Source organism: Onthophagus taurus, chromosome 1 (genome assembly GCF_036711975.1).
Source record: "Onthophagus taurus isolate NC chromosome 1, IU_Otau_3.0, whole genome shotgun sequence".
Taxonomy (NCBI): Eukaryota; Metazoa; Arthropoda; class Insecta; order Coleoptera; family Scarabaeidae; genus Onthophagus; species Onthophagus taurus.
The window spans coordinates 40900629-40920157 of record NC_091966.1 but is presented as its reverse complement, the minus strand read 5'-3'; the positions used below and the strand labels follow the sequence as shown (position 1 = coordinate 40920157).

Genomic DNA, 19529 nt, shown 5'->3' with positions numbered 1-19529 from the left:
TAAAAAACCTTTAAAATGAGTCCAAAGATGACGCACTTATCTCAAAAAACAAAAAAGTTAGAATAAAAAAAACATTAAATCCGAAGTTAGCAACAATGAAGATAGCAATTTAATTTTTAAATATTAATACCAACCTTAATTTTTGATTTTTGTATTATATTTTTGTTTTTGTGACAAATATTAAGACATTTTATAAAAATTAAGAATATGTCAAAATGAGATTGACATTTCGAGCCGGAAGTTGCTTATATCTCGAGTAATATTGAAATTACGTCAAAATTGAGGTTGACATTTTAAACCTGAAGTTAGTACAATTCACGTTTCAAGCCGGAAGTTGCTTATATCTCGAGTAATATTGAAATTATGTCAAAATTGAGGTTGACATTTCAAACCTGAAATTAGTTATCATATAATAGTCAGATGGACAACTTCATGGTGTTCTTTCATCATGTATTCTTTATTAACAAATCTTTAAAATGTGTCCAAATATGATGCATTTATCTCAAAAAACCAAAAAGTTCGAACTTTCAACTTTTAATTTTGAAATATTTGTCAACTTCATAAAAAATCCTTTAAAATGAGTCCAAACTCGACATATTTAACTTTAATATTAATGGAAATACAATCACTTCCGGTTTGAAACGTCAACGTCAATTTTGACATATTTGTCATCTTCATTAAAAAACCTTTAAAATGAGTCCAAAGATGACGCACTTATCTCAAAAAACAAAAAAGTTAGAATAAAAGAAACATTAAACCCGAAGTTAGCAACAATGAAGATACCAATTTAATTTTTAAATATTAATACCAACCTTAATTTTTGATTTTTTTTATTATATTTCCGTTTTTGTGACAAATTTTAACACATTTTATAAAAATTAAGAATATGTCAAAATGACATTGACATTTCAAACCGGAAGTTGCTTATATCTCGAGTAATATTGGAAATAAACGTATCATGTTTGGACTCATTTTAAAGGATTTTTCACGCCGATTACAAATATGTCAAAATTGACGTTGACATTCTTAACCGGAAGTTGACCATAACTTCACTAATATTGAAGATAAATATGTCGTGTTTGTACTCATTTTAAAGGATTTTTAATGAAGATTACAAATACGTCAAAATTGAGGTTGACATTTTAAACTTGAAGTTAGTTATCATAGAACAGAAGTTTTATAACTGAAATTAATCTAGTATTAGTCACTTTTCCACACTTTCTTTTTATTTTTAACGTGTTTTTTTTGGGTCATTTCACATTGATTAAAAAAAGTCGTCCATTTTTAAGCCACATGATGATTCTTGAATTTTTTTTCCTTTCATTTTGCCAGCGTATTGCTGACTTATTTTTGCAATTTAGAATTGAGTCAAAATAATTATAGACTTTATCTTGTAATTTCGATTTCTGACATTTTCTTGAAGGTTGCACTTGAACTAGAGAGTACGTCCAAACTTTTTCTATATGGTGATATGGCTGTATGGTGACTGATCGTTACAATTCCAGGCTTGCTTTTCAAGTTTGGAGTATAATCAGAATAATTACAGATTCTTGTTTGCAGCATGGCATCTATCCAGTACAATTCCAGCCATTTTCTTAAAGTCTGGAATCTTCCCCAAATGTAATTACAGATAAATTCTTATAGCCAAGAAGAATTCTGTAAGTGCAATTACAGATCTTTTTTTTTGCAGTTTAGAATTGTGCAAACGTGATCTCCGTTATTATCCTAATATTTGGACTTTAAGTAAGTCTTTTAAGTAAGGTAGAGTCAGTCCAAGCTTTTTATGCTGTATTGTTGTATTTCCAGATTTGCTTTTAAAGTTTGGAGTATCACCAGAATAACTCCAGAGAATTTCATGGTTTTGCTGTTTTGAATTCCCGTCATTTAATATTTGGCTAAAGTTAATCCAAATTCTTCTTCGCTGTATACTATTTGATCGTTGTATTTCCGTTGTAGAATAATATTGTATTATCTTTAATATTGATCATAATCAACAATGTATATACTATTATTATATAACACGTCATAAAGATACTGAATGAAAAATAACATCATCAAAACAATATTAATTTCTTAGAAACCGAATAGAATATAAACAATTATAATTCATAACAATTGAATCGAAAACCCAACTTTTTTAACAAAATGTTTTCATTAACGTTAAATCAAATGTTTTACTCATTCTAGATAAGATAAAAACGATTATTATTGCCATACCTTTATTCCAAAATAAAAAAAAGGTTGTAACATACGTGATAAAATCCACATAAAGTGGAACACGAACGTTTTCGAACCACACCGGGTATTACACCGAATCGTCAGATGTTCCGCCAGATTAAAGTGGAGTTCAAAGTATAAATTCGGCGATTTTACTCGTTGCCCTGATAAAGCGAACGCAGATAAATCGCAATTAATCGTAACGAGGGCTGATTGAAATTGCCCTCGAACTCACTCGGCGGTCATCCAATTCAAACAGAGTCGAGATTACCAATTCTTTTTAGGCCCCAAAAAAAATCGTAAATCATTATCTCTTTTTATTTATTTTTGTATCTTGAACCAATTATAACCGTTAATGTAATTTATAGCTTTGTAGTAATAATTGCAACTGACCTAATAGTTATTAGTATTCATGAGTTCCTATCCCAAGTCATATATCTTTACGAACGCATTGAATCTGTCGGAAATAATAGCGATATCCATATTAATGGATCAACTAAATGAACCGAATCCGCACGTTGACGTTGGATTATCAGGGCAAACACGTGAAGTTCAAACACATGTATCGAGGATAATTTTATTTGTCGAGACTGTATCTTGCGTTTACTCATCATTTTTTTTTTGCTTCTTCTCTTCTTTGCGTTTAAAATCTTTACACTTAAAATTCTTGTTTAAATGTATTTTAAACGGCCCCTTCCGTAAAACACGTCTTAAAAGGTACCTCTTAACTTTTCTAATAATAGCCCTTTGACTCTTTCATTATCTCCCAAATGGTGAGGACCGGTTTTTGAAAAAATTTTTGTTTTGTAGTCGTTATATAATTCAGTTTTTTTATACATCATTCTATCGTGATAAGCCCTACAAAGATCTAGAAACAACTCTTATGTTGTTCATTATTCACAATTTGTCCATTATTCACAAACATCGTTATGGACGAATTGAAAGCTTTGTAGGTAAAATTTACAAACAACGAATAGTTAATAGGAAGTACAACCAAGATCTGAAATTTTTTTATCCAATTTGGCAAGCCATTCAAAAGCTGCGGGTTTAGTATCAAAGAAAAGCTGCGAGGGACGCAGCGTTAGGATAAGAGATAATAGAGCAGTCCCCCACAATCTGCTGGATAGATTGTTTTTGGGCTCCGCATTCACACTGAGACCACACACTCCATGTCCCGTGCTCCAGCAACATTTAATGGAGGGTATCCGAATCTCAGACGAATCGTATCAAGATTGTTGATCCTCATAAATCAGCAGCAGTGGGTTGTCAGTTATTTTTTTGAACTCTTCTAGAAGAAAATTATTTCCTCCCAGCTTTGGCAGAGGGATATTGCTTAGCGTTGGGAGCCAGTGAAGAGTAGTGTATTTAAGATATCCTGATACTTCTGAGTATACATACAGGGTATCTCATATAACTCGCACTGTCCCCACACATTTTAAACATTGGGTAGTTTTGCAAAGGAAAGTTTTGCTTGGAAAAAGGTAATGTTCTTATGATAACCCTGAGTTTTTGGCCGTCTTAAAAGACTTTACTTAATAGACGTTTTATGATTCAGGGTGTTTCTGTAAGTCGTGGCATAAATGTAATCACTACAACTAGAAAGAAAATGATGACGATTCGTGCAAAATTTTTGAAAAAAACAATCCAGGGTTTGATTTTGTACTTTTAAAGTGGTTTTTATTTTATATAGAATTTAAGTTTAACCAGTTTCGGCCCTTGGCCGTCTTCAGAAACCCTACAAATAGATTAACTTCTCTCATCTTATTCATTTTATAAACCAGTTCCTTAATATTTCATATCAAAGTCGAAATCAGATTATTAGTTACTAATTTACAAAATTAAACTTTAAAAAGTTGTAAAATGAAATTAAGGACGAAGTGTTACAAGTTTACAGGTTAAAATTTAAGAACGCTCTTTTTTGACATATTTGTAATCTTCATTAAAAATCCTTTAAAATGAGTACAAACACGACATATTTATCTTCAATATTAATGAAGTTATGGTCAGACCATAATATAACTTTGTAACTAAGATATAAGCAACTTCCGGTTTGAAATGTCAATGTCATTTTGACATATTCTTAATTTTTATAAAATGTCTTAATATTTGTCACAAAAACAAAAATATAATAAAAAAATCAAAAATTAAGGTTGGTATTAATATTTAAAAATTAAATTGCTATCTTCATTGTTGCTAACTTCGGGTTTAATGTTTTTTTTATTCTAACTTTTTTGTTTTTTGAGATAAGTGCATCGTCTTTGGACTCATTTTAAAGGTTTTTTAATGAAGATGACAAATATGTCAAAATTGACGTTGACGTTTCAAACCGGAAGTGATTGTATTTCCATTAATATTAAAGTTAAATATGTTGAGTTTGGACTCATTTTAAAGGATTTTTTATGAAATTGACAAATATGTCAAAATTAAAGGTTGAAAGTTTGAACTTTTTTGTTTTTTGAGATAAGTGCGTCATCTTTGGACACATTTTAAAGATTTTTTAATAAAGAATACATGATGAAAGAACACCATGAAGTTGTCCATCTGACTATTATATGATAACTAACTTCAGGTTTGAAATGTCAACCTCAATTTTGACATATTTGTAATCTTCATTAAAAATCCTTTAAAATGAGTACAAACACGACATATTTATCTTCAATATTAGTGAAGTTATGGTCAACTTCCGGTTAAGAATGTCAACGTCAATTTTGACATATTTGTAATCGTCTTGAAAGATCCTTTAAAATAAGTCCAAACATGATACGTTTAATTGCAATATTACTCGAGATATAATCAACTTCCGGTTTGAAATGTCAATGTCATTTTGACATATTCTTGATTTTTATAAAATGTCTTCATATTTGTCACAAAAACAAAAATATAATAAAAAAAAATAAAAAATTAAGGTTGGTATTAATATTTAAAAATTAAATTGCCATCTTCATTGTTGCTAACTTCGTGTTTAATGCTTTTTTATTCTACCTTTTTTGTTTTTTGAGATAAGTGCGTAATCTTTGGAATCATTTTAAAGATTTTTTTAATAAGCAATACATAATGAAAGAACACCATGAAGTTGTCCATTTGTCTCTTATATGGTAACTAACTTCAGGTTTAAAATGTCAACCTCAATTTTGACATATTTGTAATCTTTATTAAAAATCCTTTAAAATGAGTACAAACACGACATATTTATCTTCAATATTAATGAAGTTATGGTCAACTTCCGGTTAAGAATGTCAACGTCAATTTTGACATATTTGTAATCGTCGTGAAAAATCCTTTAAAATGAGTCCAAACATGATACGTTTAATTCCAATATTACTCGAGATATAAGCAACTTCCGGTTTGAAATGTCAATGTCATTTTGACATATTCTTGATTTTTATAAAATGTCTTAATATTTGTCACAAAAACAAAAATATAATGAAAAAAAAAATAAAGAATTAAGGTTGGTATTAATATTTACAAATTAAATTGCTATCTTTATTGTTGCTAACTTCGGGTTTAATGTTTTTTTAGTGTAACTTTTTTGTGTTTTGAGATAAGTGCGTCATGTTTGGACTCATTTTAAAGGTTTCTTAATGAAGATTACAAATATGTCAAAATTGACGTTGACGTTTCAAACCGGAAGTGATTTTATTTCCATTAATATTAAAGTTAAATGTGTCGAGTTTGGACTCATTTTAAAGGATTTTTTATGAAGTTGACAAATATGTCAAAATTAAAAGTTGAAAGTTCGAACTTTTTGGTATTTTGAGATAAATGCGTCAAGTTTGGACTCACTTTAAAGGTTATTTTATGAAGATTACGAATATAATAAAATTAAAGTTGACATTGACAACTGAAAGTTTTTTTTACGACTAAATCCGAATGTTTCTAGTTTTAGTTCAATAAAAATACAGGGTGATTCATAAAACCGCTGTAAGCTTCTAGGGCAGGTAATACATCAAAAATTAAGACGAAAAGTCTTAATATACATGGGGTCGCAAATGTCATCTGCAATAAAAACCCCTTTTTAAAAATATTTTCAACTCCACTGCTAATTTTGTCAAACGGGCAGTATTTTCGTGTAAAGTGATCAATTATCTATCAATTGGTCTCTTACAAAACTTTGATTAAAGCAACAGTTTTTGATTGAATTAACAAATTTTTTACAAACGTGTTTTTCTTAAAAACTATTGCTTTCATCAAAGTTTTGCAAGAAACCAATTGATAGATAATTGATCACTTTACACGCGTAGAGAGCAATGGCGTAGACAATATTTTTAAAAAAGTGCTTTTTATAGCAGATAATGTTTAATTTTAAAGAAACTTTTAATTAAATTTTTAATAATTAACTATTCATCTTAATTTTTCATGTATTATCTACTCTAGAAGTATGTCAGCGGTTTTTTGAATCACCCTGTATACAGCATTGTAATATCTTATGCTAACTAGCACTACCTACCGCTGCCACTAGAACTAACGCTAGACCGAGAACTAGAAACATTCGGGTTTAGCTGCACGTCTCTCAAGACGGCTAAACCCGAATGATTCTAGTTGTAGGTCTTGTGTTAGTTCTGGTAATAGTGCTAGTGTAAAACTAGAACTAACACTAGACCTAGAACTAGAAAGTATCGGGTTTAGCCGTGCGTCTTCGGACGCACGGCTAAACCCGAATGTTTCTAGTTCTAGGTCTAGTGTTAGTTCTAGTTTTAGTGCAATAAAAATATGCAACATAGTGATATCTTATGCTAACTACCACTGTCACTAGACTGACTAGTAGATAACTAATTTTAGTTCTTTCTCCTCCTTGAAAGGAGTCATAATGACTCTCAATTATTTTGAACGATTGTATTCAATTAAAAATACAAAGATGGTATTATATTTATTTAAAAAAAAATAAAAGTCCTTGACCATAAACGAAAAGAAATCAATACCCACTTATTAAGCAACGCGTTGTTTAATAACATTTAGTATAAGTTGGCAAAACAATGCGATTTTTATTTATAGCTCGATACGACATCGATGTCAAATAAAAACACTATTGTTCACCATACGTAATTATATAACATCCTTGACGACGATTATTGAACTGAAAACACAACGAACCCAAGCGAACATTTAAACAAGATAAAACTATAAGTGCAACAAAACAACTCCCATTGTCTCGGTGAGTTACCGACACCGATGTTGTACAAATTTAATTCAACGATTAAAAAGAAGTGAGAACCCCCCACATGGTGTATGTGTGGAATTCGTTCCGCTCATTCATCCAATCGAGCGCTTCCAGAAAAAAACAATAACCAGGCCGTGTAGTGAGTCATTCTTGTTCTTTCCTGGTATACGTGGGCTGTTCTTTGAAAAATTTGTTACCATATGACTCTTTTCTAGCAAAAAAAATAAAAACAAGTTGAGATAAGTTGTGTTAACAACCATAAAGTCCTTTTTTTTTGTTATTGACAGTTGGTAAAATTAAAAGGGGCACGTGCTTTTAACTTAACAATATACAATAGTTCTATTGTGTGAGTCACAATGTGCTATAGGGGGGGTTTTTATTAAATTCTAGGGGTTGAGTCACCCTCAGGTCTAAATTAATAACTTTTTTTATTTTCAGAACTTGTTAGCAAGAGCTCAATATGATAATATAGCAGATTCCCCGGATGAATTGGCGTTTCGGAAAGGAGATATCTTAGTGGTTCTTGAACAAAACACCAATAACATTGAAGGGTGGTGGTTGTGTTCTTTGAGAGGAAGACAGGTAAAGATTTTTTTTTGCATCAAACTTAACACCTTTTAACACCACGTGTTTATCCATCCACACGGTTGTTTGAAAGGAATTCGAGGAATGTAAAGGAACGTTTTGAAAGGCAGATGTTTAGATTTGGGTGAAGAATCGGTCGCAATTTAATACGCGCGGTTATAGCTGGGCAACGCACTATGTTATAAATAAATAAACCTTTCAAAAATGAAAATATTTGGTTGCATTAAACAGTTCCATGTTTGTTTTGTTATTCGAATGTTTTGAGGCCATCGACATTTTAAAATGGCCGTGACGTCAAGACGAATTCCGAACCGTAAAAATGCCACCATCTACGTTATCCGCATTGTTCGAGTTCGTCCCCGTATCTGTTTTAAATCGAAAGTTGGCGCCAGTCGGAACACACGCTTTGACCACGCGTTATCTTTACTCCCACAACAAAACGCGTTGACCGGACATTCCATAAGATCTTTAGACGTCGAGGACTTCAAAGTCCGTTTCGAAAGGCTATGAATAAACTCGGTTGATCCAAAAATAGAACGACCGTCGAAGAGGATTATAAGTTACACAGAGCGCGTAACTCATTGAGAGAGTCCCCCTTCTTTCAGTTTTTGAGTGACATAGGTCGTTTTTTTTAACTTCCGCTTCTTTACTTCGATAACAATTTTTATCAGTACTCGGAAAAAGAAATAATTGGAATAAATGTTGGTTTATCATAAATATTTGTCTTTTACATTGATCTAATCTAAATAAACTTTGTGGCCTAATCGGTAACTTTTTTTTGTTTGTGAATCATGTTTTAATGTAAAAAAATGTACATATTTAGCTTCGATTGAGTTAATTGAATGGGAGTGTTTTTAAAAGGTAATTAAAATTTGTTATTGCAGCTTTGAAATATAGATAAAATATTTGAAATGAGTATTTAGCAAGAGGTCATTAAAAGTTTAAATTAACTGTATGTTATTTAATTTAATAGTTGTAATAGGAAGAGATTTTTTTTGTTTTGCTTGAAAATCAGAAACTTGACGACATGATGATGTTAGATCAGTTACGTTTGAATGGATTTCTAACCACATTAAGAAATACTACAATGTGTGTAAAGAAGATAATGTTGATTCGTATACATTTGTTATCCACACAAGATTTATTTGGGATTTCTATTTTCTTGTGGATTTTCCAAGTGTTAGATCACACTACAAATACATCAAAAAGTAACAAATACGAAGATGAGGATAATCTAAAACTTTGTTATAATAGAGACACTACAAAACAAGTATACAAATAGTGTTTTGATTTATGATCAAATTAGAAGTGATTTCCCCTTAAATCGCAAACTAACATACAGGGTGTCTCACGTAACTGGTTCGTTAGAACTTTTTTATGGTTTTTATGTATGGGTTGTTCAGTCGGAACTTTCGATCTAAAATATTTTCAAAATGGCTGCCACTTCCGGTCTACCGGAAGTAGACCATAACTTTGTTATTTTAAATGGAATGCTATAGTTTTTATTGCACCTTTTAATTGTACGTAAAAAAATATGTTGACTTTCATAAAAGTTATTGGTACCTAGCGTTTTTCGTTTTCGAGTTATTTTGATTTTAAGGTTTTTTTGGCAAATTTCACCATGCACTTTAAAACCCTATACCGGGTGTCCCTCAGAAGTGGCTCACCCCCATACTTTTTTTATTATTAGTGATATAAGAAAAATCATACTCTTTGTACTTCCGGTTATACCGGATGTGAGTGCTAATTTCGCTATTTTTTTAAATCTATAAATTTTTTTTCTTCAGATGAGTAGACAGCATAATTTCGCATAACTTTTACTTGAAAAAATTTTCGCTTATAATTTTTGAAAAAAAAAGGTATTTTCGTTGTTTTTCAACGTTTTAGTATATTCGGAAAATGTATTACTACTTTTAACGCATAGTAGCTAGGTTAATAGTATAAACTACCGTTATGTTTCTCTAGATTTGCTATTTCTCGAGCAGTGATCACTGCCACGCTTTAGTCAGCGGTTCTTTTTAATAATGGTGTAAATTAACAGTTGTATTAAATTAGTTTTAAAAGAAAAACGCGAACAAACAACTAAATTTAATTCAATTATTTTTGATCTTTTATTTTTTATTTGTTGTTCTTTTACACTAAATGTTCTGTAGCTGATGGTAAATTACAATGTACAATGTCCATTGTACATTATGATTTGGATTGTTTACTTTATTTTGATTAAAACCTATCAAGGTGGCTATGGAAAAAAAATTGCTAGCAATTTGACATAACGTAAATTAAGTAACGTAATTAAGTTCATTAGTTGACAATATTCGTTAATTCAATTTAAATTATGGAAAAATTTATGCAAATCGAAAAAGTAGATATGATATTAATATTTGGAGAATGCAGAAAAAACGCAGTTGCTGCTGCTAGACTTTACGCGCAGAGATTTCCTGGTCGTCGCCACCCAACAAGGCATTACTTTCCAAAAATTGTGGCGAAAATGCAAACAGAGCCGGTTAATAATGGAAACCCTAGATACATTGTAAGTGGCGATATGGAACGAAATGTTTTGGCATGTATCGAAAATAACAACAGTGCATCAGTTAGGGAGATGGCGATACAGTGCGAAATTTCAAAAACATCGGTGTGGAGGAATTTAAAAAAACATAAACTTCGTTCTTACAAATACCAATTACATCAACATTTGTACGAGAATGATTATGAAAGACGACTCCACTATTGTAATTGGTATTTAGAAAGATATGAAAACGATAATGCATTTCCCTTCAAAATTCTGTATACAGATGAGAGTCGATTTACTAACTTGGGTATGTTTAATCGAAATAATAAAAAGTACAGGGGAAAGATACCTCAACTTCCTTAATAATGCAATTGAAGATCTGCTGGAGGACCTACCAGTTGGAACTTATAATGGACTAATTTTCCAACAAGACGGCGCCCCACCTCACAACAGCAGAGTGGTTACTGATTTTTTAAGCTGAAAGTACAATAACGATTGGATTGGTAATAATGGACCAATAAAGTGGCCACCACGGTGAGAACAAACCGGTTCTTTCTCACATTTCTCCTTATTCCTATCTTTTTACCTTCCAAATCACCTGACCTCACACCTTTAGATTTTTTTTATGGGGCAAAATCAAAAATGAGGTGTATAATACACCTGTAAGGTCTCGTGAGGTATTAGAAACTGTATTACCCAAATATCTCCGCAGGAATTACGTCGATTATGTCAAAATCGAATTATGTCAAAATCGAGGCGGGGAGCATTTTGAAAATTTTGAAAATAATTTTTTTGCACTTATAATTGAATTAAATTTACTTGTTGTTTCGAGATTTTGTTTTAAATTATATATAGATTTAAAAAAATAGCGAAGTTAGTACTCACATCCGGTATAACCGGAAGTTCAAAGACAATGATTTCATGTCGTAATAATCCGTTTTAACAGCCTAATTATGCATTCCAAATGGTTTTCCTATATCACTAATAATAAAAAAAAATATGGGGGTGAGCCACTTTTGAGGGACACCCGGAAAACCAGCCAACGTTCATTCAAAAAAGTTCTTAATTAGCACGATTACTCGTCAGATGCTCTCAAATAGATTGTCATATACAGGGTGATTCACATAAGAACCGACACAGAGCAGGGACATATAGAGGACAATAAATTAAGATGATTTAACGTAACTAGACCAATTGAGGCATTTGAAAAGGTTGATTACGGGTGATGGTCCCCTAAATTTTGACAAATTTTTTTAACCTTTTGGTGGATTTAACACATTATTACCTGATTTCATGTGGAATTTAATTCTAAAACTTTTTCTACTCTTATTATTTTTTAAAAAACATTGTCGTTTTCATAAAAAACTCAAATAACTAAAGACACGAATTTCGTTAATGCTACTTAAAATCATCGAAAATTCAGTAGTCGACTGTGAAATTGTACGTCAAACTTGACAAATAGATTAAAAAACTTTGTCGTCAAATAACTTTATAACCTATTTGTCAAGTTTGACGTACAATTTCATAGCCGACTACTGAATTTTCGCTAATTTTAAGCAACATTATGAAATAAGTGGGTTTAATTATTTAAGTTTTCTATGAAAACGACAAAGTTTTTTAAAAAATAATAAGAGTAAGAAAAGTTTTAGTATTAAATTCCACATGAAATGAAGTAGTAATGTATTAAACCCGCCAAAAGATTAAAAAAATCTGTCAACATTTAGAGTACCATCACCTTTAATCAACCCTTTGAAATGCTTCAATTGAGTTCAATTTGCTACCAATTAATACCTTTGGTACACTCATAACGTATACCAAATTTGGTTTTTCTAGCTTAATGTATTACGAAGATATTGAACTTTTTAAATCAGATGTACAACTTAGTATAGAGATAAGTTGTGTTAAATCGTCTTAATTTATTGTCCTCTCCATGCCCCTGTTTTGTGTCAGTTCTTATGTGAATCACCCTGTATTGTATCAGAGTATCTTATACAGGATGGTCAAAAATTGAATTACAGTTTTTCCATATTCAATGGGGAGAAAGTCGAAAATTTTAAATGGAACACCCTATATTTTATTAGCCTACACGAAAGGGAATTTAATTCTCTACAATTTATCTATAAACATTCCTATACTTATTTATTGTAGTTTCTCTCATATTCGTAAATTTATCAAAACATGCAGAAAATGCAGGAAAACATTTTGACAGTTTTTTGTTTAATTTATTTCTATTATTATTTGTACTATTAACTACGATTGATAATCTTTTAGTTTACTAGCTTTTACTTACCAAAAATAACAAACAGAAGATCAAATAAATGAAACTATTAAAACAAAAAGTTAATGACAAAAATTAGATTTGAATAAAAATATAAATTTGTTATTAAATTGAATTTGGAAATGCAATAAAATACGTTAAATTATTTATTTCGTTGTCTTCATCACTGGTGACCGGAAATATGCGATTTCTTTTGGTCTCGATATATCCAGAACTAATAAATTCATTATCAATTTTTTGAAATTTTTCCTCGCGATGGTCGTTAGGTTTGTTAGGCATCTCTCATTAAGTGTTCGACACGTCTTGTCCGAAAGTTTATTACATTCGCCATCAATACAAAATAAATTTCAAATATCGGCGTTGGAATAATTTACCATGATGTTCAATAACTTACACCCGTCGTCAAATGTAACTAATGGCAACAATAATACAAACATGGACCAAAAACTGTCAACATTCCATAGCTTTCTAATAAAAAAACCTGCATTTCGTGCAAGTTTTAATAAATATCTATATATATATAGGTATGGGAATGTGTATAGGTAATTTGTAGAGAATTAAATTCTCTTCCTGATAGCCTAAACAAATATGGGGCGTTCCATTTAAAATTTTCGACTTTCTCGCCATTGAATATGGAGAAACAGTAATTCATTTTTTGACCAGCCTGTATAAGATACTCCGATACAACAAATGGCAATCTATTTGACAACATCTGAAGAGTAATCGTGCTAAAGTAGATCTTTTTTGAATGAACTTTGGCTGAGATATGGAGTTTTAAAGAGCATGTTGAAATTTACCAAAAAAAGTTTAAAATCAAAATAAGTCGAAAACAAAAAACGCTAGGTGCCAACAACTTTTATCAAAGTCAACCTATTTTTTTTACGTACAATTAAACTGTGTAATAAAAACTATAGCATTCCATTTAAAATAGCGAAGTTATGGTCTACTTCCGGTAGACCGGAAGTAGCGGCCATCTTAAAAATATTTTAGATCGAAAGTTCCGAATGAACAACCCATGCTACCAAAATTTCAAATCTCTACGAATAGTGGAAGATGAAAAAGTTCTAACGAACCAGTTACGTGAGACACCCTGTATACTAAACGTTTATTTACAAAAGATAGCAATATTTATAGTGCCTAGCAAATCAGCATGGAATAACAAATATTACATTATATTGCATAACTGAAAGTTTAAAACATGTTTGATTGATAGTTTAGGTTGAGAAACTTATCCGTGTGAAATTACCCATAAGTTTTGAAATTTGTTTTAAATATATAAAAAAATATATAAATACATTTAAATATAGGATTAGTGCTCCTTAACCTCCGTTGAAAATCCCTGCTGTAAGTTTATTACATTATTAAACTCAATTAACGCCAAATAAACGCGGTTTAGATCTAGATCTTCTACAGTGTGTTTATTAATTATCGTACCCGACAAAGTATGCAACCAATATCACAAATTGGTATTGCAACGCGACAAAAGTTCCTAAAAACGATGGTGACAATTTATTAACTTTAAAAGCCGTTTAAAATATATTTAGATATATTTTAATAATTAAAAAAATATTTTAGAAGCTAGAAACAACGATAGTTCTAAAAAGTACTGTTTCGAAAAATACATTAAGGTGAAAAAACAAGCTAATATTTGGTAAAGTTGGAAATGTGAAAACTTTTTTATTTTTCGTTCAATTTTCATGATTTTTTTCAGCAAACTGTAGATAAAATGTCTAATTTCATGTTCAATATCCAGCCTTTTGTTAAATGCTGGTCATTTAGTCGGTATACAGGTTAATTGAAACGTCGTTCTTGGATCCTAATTTTACAACACCCTGTAGAATAATTTAGTGTATAAATGGTTTCAAAATTATAATTTTTGTTTAGAACCATTCGTTCCCTACACTTTGTTTTTTTGGTTCATGGTTCATTATCAGCTGGCAACTTCTGGTTACTAATTTAAAATTATCCAAGCTACCACTACATATTGAGATATGCAGCCAATATTACACAGGTCACGTGGGTTACGATAATTAATTAACACAGTGTATCTAAAACATATCAAATAATTAATAAATAACGTCATCCAACCCAACCCAACCCAAGCATTAAGTGCCATAATTTATAAGGTTTTTAATTGTTTTTAATTATTCAAAAAATTCAAAAATCATCATGTGGCTTAAAAATCGACGATTTTTTTTTAAATCAATTTGAAATGACCCAAAAAACACGCTAAAAATAAAAAGAAAGTACGGAAACGTGACTAACACCAGATTAACTTCAGTTATAAAACTTCTATTATATGATAACTAACTTCAAGTTTAAAATGTCAACTTCAATTTAGACATATTTGCAATCTTCATTAAAAATCCTTTAAAATGAGTACAAACACGACATATTTATCTTCAATATTAATAAAGTTATGGTCAATTTCCGGTTAAGAATGTCAACGCCAATTTTGACATATATGTAATCTTCGTGAAAAATCCTTTAAAATGAGTCCAAACATGATACGTTTAATTCCAATACTAATCGAGATATCAACAACTTCCGGTTTGAAATGTCATTGTCATTTTGACATATTCTTAATTTTTATAAAATGACTTAATATTTGTCACAAAAACAACAATATAATAAAAAAAATTAAAAATTAAGGTTGGTATTAATATTTAAAAATTAAATTGCTATCTTCATTGTTGCTAACTTCGGGTTTAATGCTTTTTTATTCTACCTTTTTTGTTTTTTGAGATAAGTACGTCATCTTTGGACTCATTTTAAAGATTTTTCTAATAAACAATACATAATGAAAGAACACCATGAAGTTGTCCATTTGTCTCTTGTATGGTAACTAACTTCAGGTTTAAAATGTCAACCTAAATTTTGACATATTTGTAATCTTCATTAAAAATCCTTTAAAATGAGTACAAACACGATATATTTATGTTCAATATTAATGATGTTATGGTCAACTTCCGGTTAAGAATGTCAACGCCAATTTTGACATATTTGCAATCGTCGTGAAAAATTCTTTAAAATGAGTTCAAATATGATACGTTTAATTCCAATATTATTCGAGATATAAGCAACTTCCGGTTTGAAATGACAATATCATTTTGACATATTCTTAATTTTTATAAAATGTCTTCATATTTGTCACAAAAATATAATAAAAAAAAAAAAATAAAAAATTAAGGTTGGTATTAATATTTAAAAATTAAATTGCTATCTTCATTTTTTTATTCAAACTTTTTTGTTTTTTGAGATAAGTTATTTTAAGACAAGTCATCTTTGGACTCATTTTAAAGGTTTTTTAATGAAGATGACAAATATGTCAAAATTGACGTTGACGTTTCAAACCGGAAATGATTGTATTTCTATTAATATTTAAATTAAATTTGTCAAGTTTGGACTCATTTTAAAAGATTTTTTATGACGTTGACAAATATGTCAAAAATAAAAGTTGAAAGTTCGAACTTTTTGATTTTTTGAGGTAAATGCGTCATGTTTGGACTCACCTTAAAGGTGATTTTATGATGATTACGAATATAATCATAAAATTAAAGTTGACATTGACTACTGAAAGTTTTTTTCACGACTAAACCCAAATGTTTCTAGTTTTTGTTCTAGTTTTAGTTCAATAAAAATATACAACATAGTAATATGTTATGCTAACTAGCACTACCTACCACTGCCACTAGAACTAACACTAGACCGAGAACTAGAAACATTCGGATTTAGTCCCATGTCTCTCAAGACGGCTAAATCCGAATGATTCTAGTTTTAGGTCTTGTGTTAGTGCTAGGGTAAAACTAGAACTAACACTAGACCTAGAACTAGAAAGTATCGGGTTTGGCCGTGCGTCTTCAGACTAGAACTAACACTAGACCTTCTAGGTCTTGTGTTAGTTCTAGTTTTAATGCAATAAAAATATGTAATGTGATATTTTATGCTAACTAGCGCTATCTACCGCTGTCGCTTGTAAAAAGGATAAGATGTGAGATGTTAATCTATTTGTAAAGTCTCTGAAGATGGCCAAGGGCCGAAACTAGTTAGACTTAAGTTCTATATAAAATAAAAGACACAAACTTTTAATTTTATACTAACATCTAGAAAACGACACTGGCCCGAAATTATAGGTTCATCTATTTTTTCTATTGTAGAATTTCTTGGTGTATCTAAGTGTCGTATCTAAGTCGCTTCTTAGATGTATGATGAAATCGAATAAAAATCGCGCTTAGCTTTATCCTTTAACACAAATGGTATTTTAGGTCTTTCGATGTTCTGCATTTTTTCTAAGATAAGTTACACCTTTACCTACTAGACAGCATGAAAATTTCTAAAAACGATAAAATGTCGCTTAGTCAAGTGATGTATAACGCGGTCCAATTTTAACCATAATGGCGGATATCCGGCCGAAGGGGATGCCGAATATCCGGCTTTTCGCAAAATCACTATCCGCTCCATCACTACTTGTTATACAGGGTGTCACACAAAAAACGCCCCAAACTGTAACTCTGTCATTTATATTCCGATTTTCATGACCGAGGCATCAAATGAAATGGTTTGATGAATACTATGGTTCATGCTACAAATAATTTTTTTTCAAGGCCATCTTCAATTTTAAGCGATTATTAACTTTTGTTTTTCAAATTGCTCCATATATTTTTCTACACGTCATTAGATAGAGATTGTTTTTCTGAATCCATTGATGTGCATACATCCATTTTGAATGTAATTTTAGCAGAAAAAAGACACCTGTATATACAGGTTGTCGCACAAGAACGCCGTAAGCTGTAACTCTGTCATTTAACTTCCGATTTTTATGAACGAGGTATCAAATGAAATGGTTTGATGAATGCTATGATTCATGCTACAAATAAACTTTTTCCAACGCCATCTTCGATTTCAAGCGATTATCAACTTTTGATTTTCAAATTGCTCGGTATGTTTTTCTTCGCGTTATGGGATAGAGATTTTTTTCTGAGTCCATCGATCTACAATACATTAACATTAATTGTAATTTTAGCAGAGAAAAACAATTAAAACATTTTCCGAACATTGTCTTAGTCACTTCTGTAATACTGCAGTGTGCCATGGAAAAAAATAACTGATAACAGTCATTAAATGCTATGTCAATGCCCGAAGCAGTTGTAAATGATACTTATAAGTTGTTTTTTCATTTATCCCATGGCACACTACAGTATAATACAAGTGTCTTTAAGAGAATGTTCAGAAACTATTTTAATGTTTTTCTATGCTACAATTACAATTAATGTTGATGTATTGTACATTAATGGATTCAGAAAAAACAATCTCTATCCAATGACGTAAAGAAAAATATATAGACCAATTTGAAAAGCAAAAGTTGATAATCGCTTAAAATTGAAGACGGCCTTGGAAAAAATTTATTTGTAGCATGAATCATAGTATTCATGAAACCATTTCATTTGATAACCCGCTCATGAAAATCGGAATGTAAATGACAGAGTTACAGCTTGGGGCGTTTTTGTGTGACACCCCGTTTTGTGTCGGTAATGCTTCGCCAAATTGGACTAGGACGGGATTGTGATCCGATAGTAGCTTTTGAAGTGTGTTGAGCTGCTATGGTATCGTCAAATCCTTCGTCTCAATGACGTTCAGAAGTTCTGGTGTTCAAAAAACGATTGACGAACGTGTCAGTAAAACAGTGGAGCATTCTGCTTGCAGTGTTTGACTATCTGGACTTATAGGTGGGATCCTAATACTTTCGATCTTCTGCCAGAACAGTTGGCCACCTCTGGGTAAAGACCATGGATCGATCATCGTCTAATTCGACTTATCCTGGTTTGTTGTAGACTGAAATCAGCGTGTCAATCTCAACACTTATTCAGATTATAGAAGTAATGACAGCGTAACTCAAATGCATAATTTAAACGCTAGATGTCCTTTCATTGCTTTTAAAACGAGTTAATTTTTTTTTTAATTGTTAGATGTCGCCAAATATGTGACAGTACAATATTTAATATTAACTCGGTTGCGTAAATAACTTGTATTGTAATAATAAGCTTTTTGTAATTAACTTATCTCATTTTATTTTTAGGGAATCTGCCCAGGAAATAGATTACGTTTAATTCCTGGAGTATACGAAGACACGGGTCAAAGCAGAGAACCCTCCCCCCAATTGACGGATATCCACGACATCAATTCCCTTCAGAAGCAAGGAAAGCGTAGAAGCTGGCACGTACAGCCAAACAAGGTGAGGTTTTAACGGCGATTAATCTTCATTTTGGGTGGGTTCGTAAGTGGCCGTCAATCCCCGAGACGCCATCACGTCGGAACCCCCCTTCTTTCCCGGTCGCGTTTCCCCACAAAATTTGATGTCTTTTTTTCCACCGCCGGTTTAGAAGTCGCTACTGCAAGATTTTATTGCATGATTTACACCAAAACCGGCTACCACAACCCGTACTCGTTATAACCTTGTTTCACGTCGTCGTCGTCGTCCAAGATGTAGATAAAACAAGAGTGTACGTCACATCTCAGTTTCTGTACAAATTTGGTTTTTGTTAGAGATATAAACTGAAGTTCTTTATGACTCACTTTTGGTATGAGAATGAAGAAGGTCTCAATAAGAAAGAAAAACATCAAAAAAGATGTTGTTTCTTGTTCCAATTTTATTTTAAAGTTGGATGTGTCTACGAAAGGCTGTGACGGGTTGTTGCGAGAGGAGACTGGTAAAGGAGGTGGCGAGAAGGGGGAAAAGCAAAGGTTAGAGTTTAAGTACGCCACATGCTGTACGAAGTCGTATC

The 19529-nt window shown here is 31.3% G+C and overlaps 1 protein-coding gene across 1 annotated transcript in view; it reads left to right on the top strand.

Annotated features, from left to right (window-relative positions):
• The window catches only part of LOC111420204 (Serine_rich_CAS and FAT-like_CAS_C domain-containing protein p130CAS), a 54783-nt gene that overhangs the window by 17954 nt on the left and 17300 nt on the right, over positions 1-19529 (top strand). The window contains exons 2-3 of the mRNA XM_023053140.2: positions 7814-7957; positions 18824-18979. Of these exons, the coding sequence (XP_022908908.1) occupies positions 7814-7957; positions 18824-18979 (300 nt within the window). The remainder of the gene's footprint in view (positions 1-7813; positions 7958-18823; positions 18980-19529) is intronic.